At 35.2% G+C, this 1,517-nt stretch overlaps 1 protein-coding gene across 3 annotated transcripts in view; it reads right to left on the reverse strand.

Annotated features, from left to right (window-relative positions):
• Window positions 1–220: 220 nt before the first annotated feature.
• Window positions 221–1,517, reverse strand: part of LOC102605214 (probable plastidic glucose transporter 3) — an 8,160-nt gene continuing 6,863 nt past the window's right edge. For all 3 annotated transcript variants that reach the window (XM_015312704.1, XM_006356088.2, XM_006356089.2), the window contains exon 14: window positions 221–934. In XM_015312704.1, coding sequence (XP_015168190.1) covers window positions 752–934 — 183 coding nt within the window. In that variant the 3' untranslated portion in view covers window positions 221–751. The remainder of the gene's footprint in view (window positions 935–1,517) is intronic.

Below are 1,517 nucleotides of genomic sequence, written 5' to 3' on the forward strand. Positions count from 1 at the left end.
TCCCCGTCCATCTCACCTCCATAGCGTTTTACTAGAGAACATATCAATGCTCTTGGGATAATATTTTACTTACCAAACACTAGAAATAAGCAAAAAGCCCACTTGTTTTCCAAGAAAACATTTCCCTTCATACCAAACACACCCAATTAGAAAAATCAATGCTGAAACTGAAGACAAATATTGAAAAATCTCAGCTAAGAGAATCAATGCTGAAGACAAATATGAAAAAATCTCAGCTACATTAATCAATTGTGTACTACAATACTACCAATATTTCTTGTTACAGCAAAGCAGCTACCAGTATCTTTCTAATTCAAAATCTGTAACATTATTTCTGTAAGGAATGTTCAGAGTAGCCTTTCTGTGCCATGCTAGTTACAAAAATCAGATCAAGGTAAAAATTAAAAGAAAGGGTATACAAAAATAACAACAATAGGTACTCTGTAGTATATATGTGATCTACTGCTGGCCGAGGCAGATGCAGTTTCATGCTCCCTCAGGCAATAGTCACCGACCAGTGGAGTGAGCAGAAAAGCAGCAAAAATAAGCAGAGTGACAATTGCCCTATGAAAACTAGCTTTGTGACAATCTTTATCTTGATTGTTCGTCATTGCTGCCTTTCCTGCCTATGAACACACTCCAAAATTGTACAAATCAAGAAATAGCTATAGCAAAGAATTTGGATGTTCAATCTCTAGGACCTTAACATTTTCCAATCTGAACTTAATATAGAGTGTGATCTAGTCACCAACTAATGAGACGGAAGAAGGGCAAACTCAATCTCCTGTAATGTTTTTCCTTTTGTTTCCACCACATTCTTTTTCACAAAGGCCACTGCAAACAAGCAAAAACCTGCAAAGACCGCATACACTATTTGTGGTCCAAGATGCTCAAGCATCGGCAGAAACAGAAGGCCGACTAAAAAATTTATGACCTGTTAAAGAGCAAAATATGCGATAAGAATACAGTGGGAAAGAAAGATGAAATTAAAGCATCAGTCTAACAAAATCTATGATGTTTTCTTGAGATTTCGGATAAAACAAAAGCTATGACAACAACAATTAAAATAAAAGGCAAAGTGCTGAGAACACTATATAATTTTAAATTACTGCTGTAGCTGAACCACACATAAACCAGAATGTGAATGAGAGGACATAAGTAGTACACCTGATCTCATTTTTTTTTTCCATTTTGAGATGTAAAAGATTATCTCATATCAATTTGTATTTAGAACAGTATATAGAGTTTACCAGCTAAATTTAGATCTCTCTTAAATGATGACAAAACTCAAAAGTCTTCCGGGGAGAACTTTATTTTAAGCACAAAACACTTTGATCATCCAACACCGGGTCAGAGAGTCAAAGGGTTGGTCATGTGCAAAGATTAGATGCTTATTTGAAGTTAAGAATACAAAATGAATACTGCATTAGAAGTTTTGGGATGAATTAGGATACCCCTAGATTTCCCCATCACTTTAAATGGTTCATTTTTCTGGTTCTTGGCAGTTAAAAAAAAGG

The sequence above is a fragment of the Solanum tuberosum genome, unplaced genomic scaffold (genome assembly GCF_000226075.1).
Source record: "Solanum tuberosum cultivar DM 1-3 516 R44 unplaced genomic scaffold, SolTub_3.0 scf00215, whole genome shotgun sequence".
NCBI classification, from domain to species: domain Eukaryota; kingdom Viridiplantae; phylum Streptophyta; class Magnoliopsida; order Solanales; family Solanaceae; genus Solanum; species Solanum tuberosum.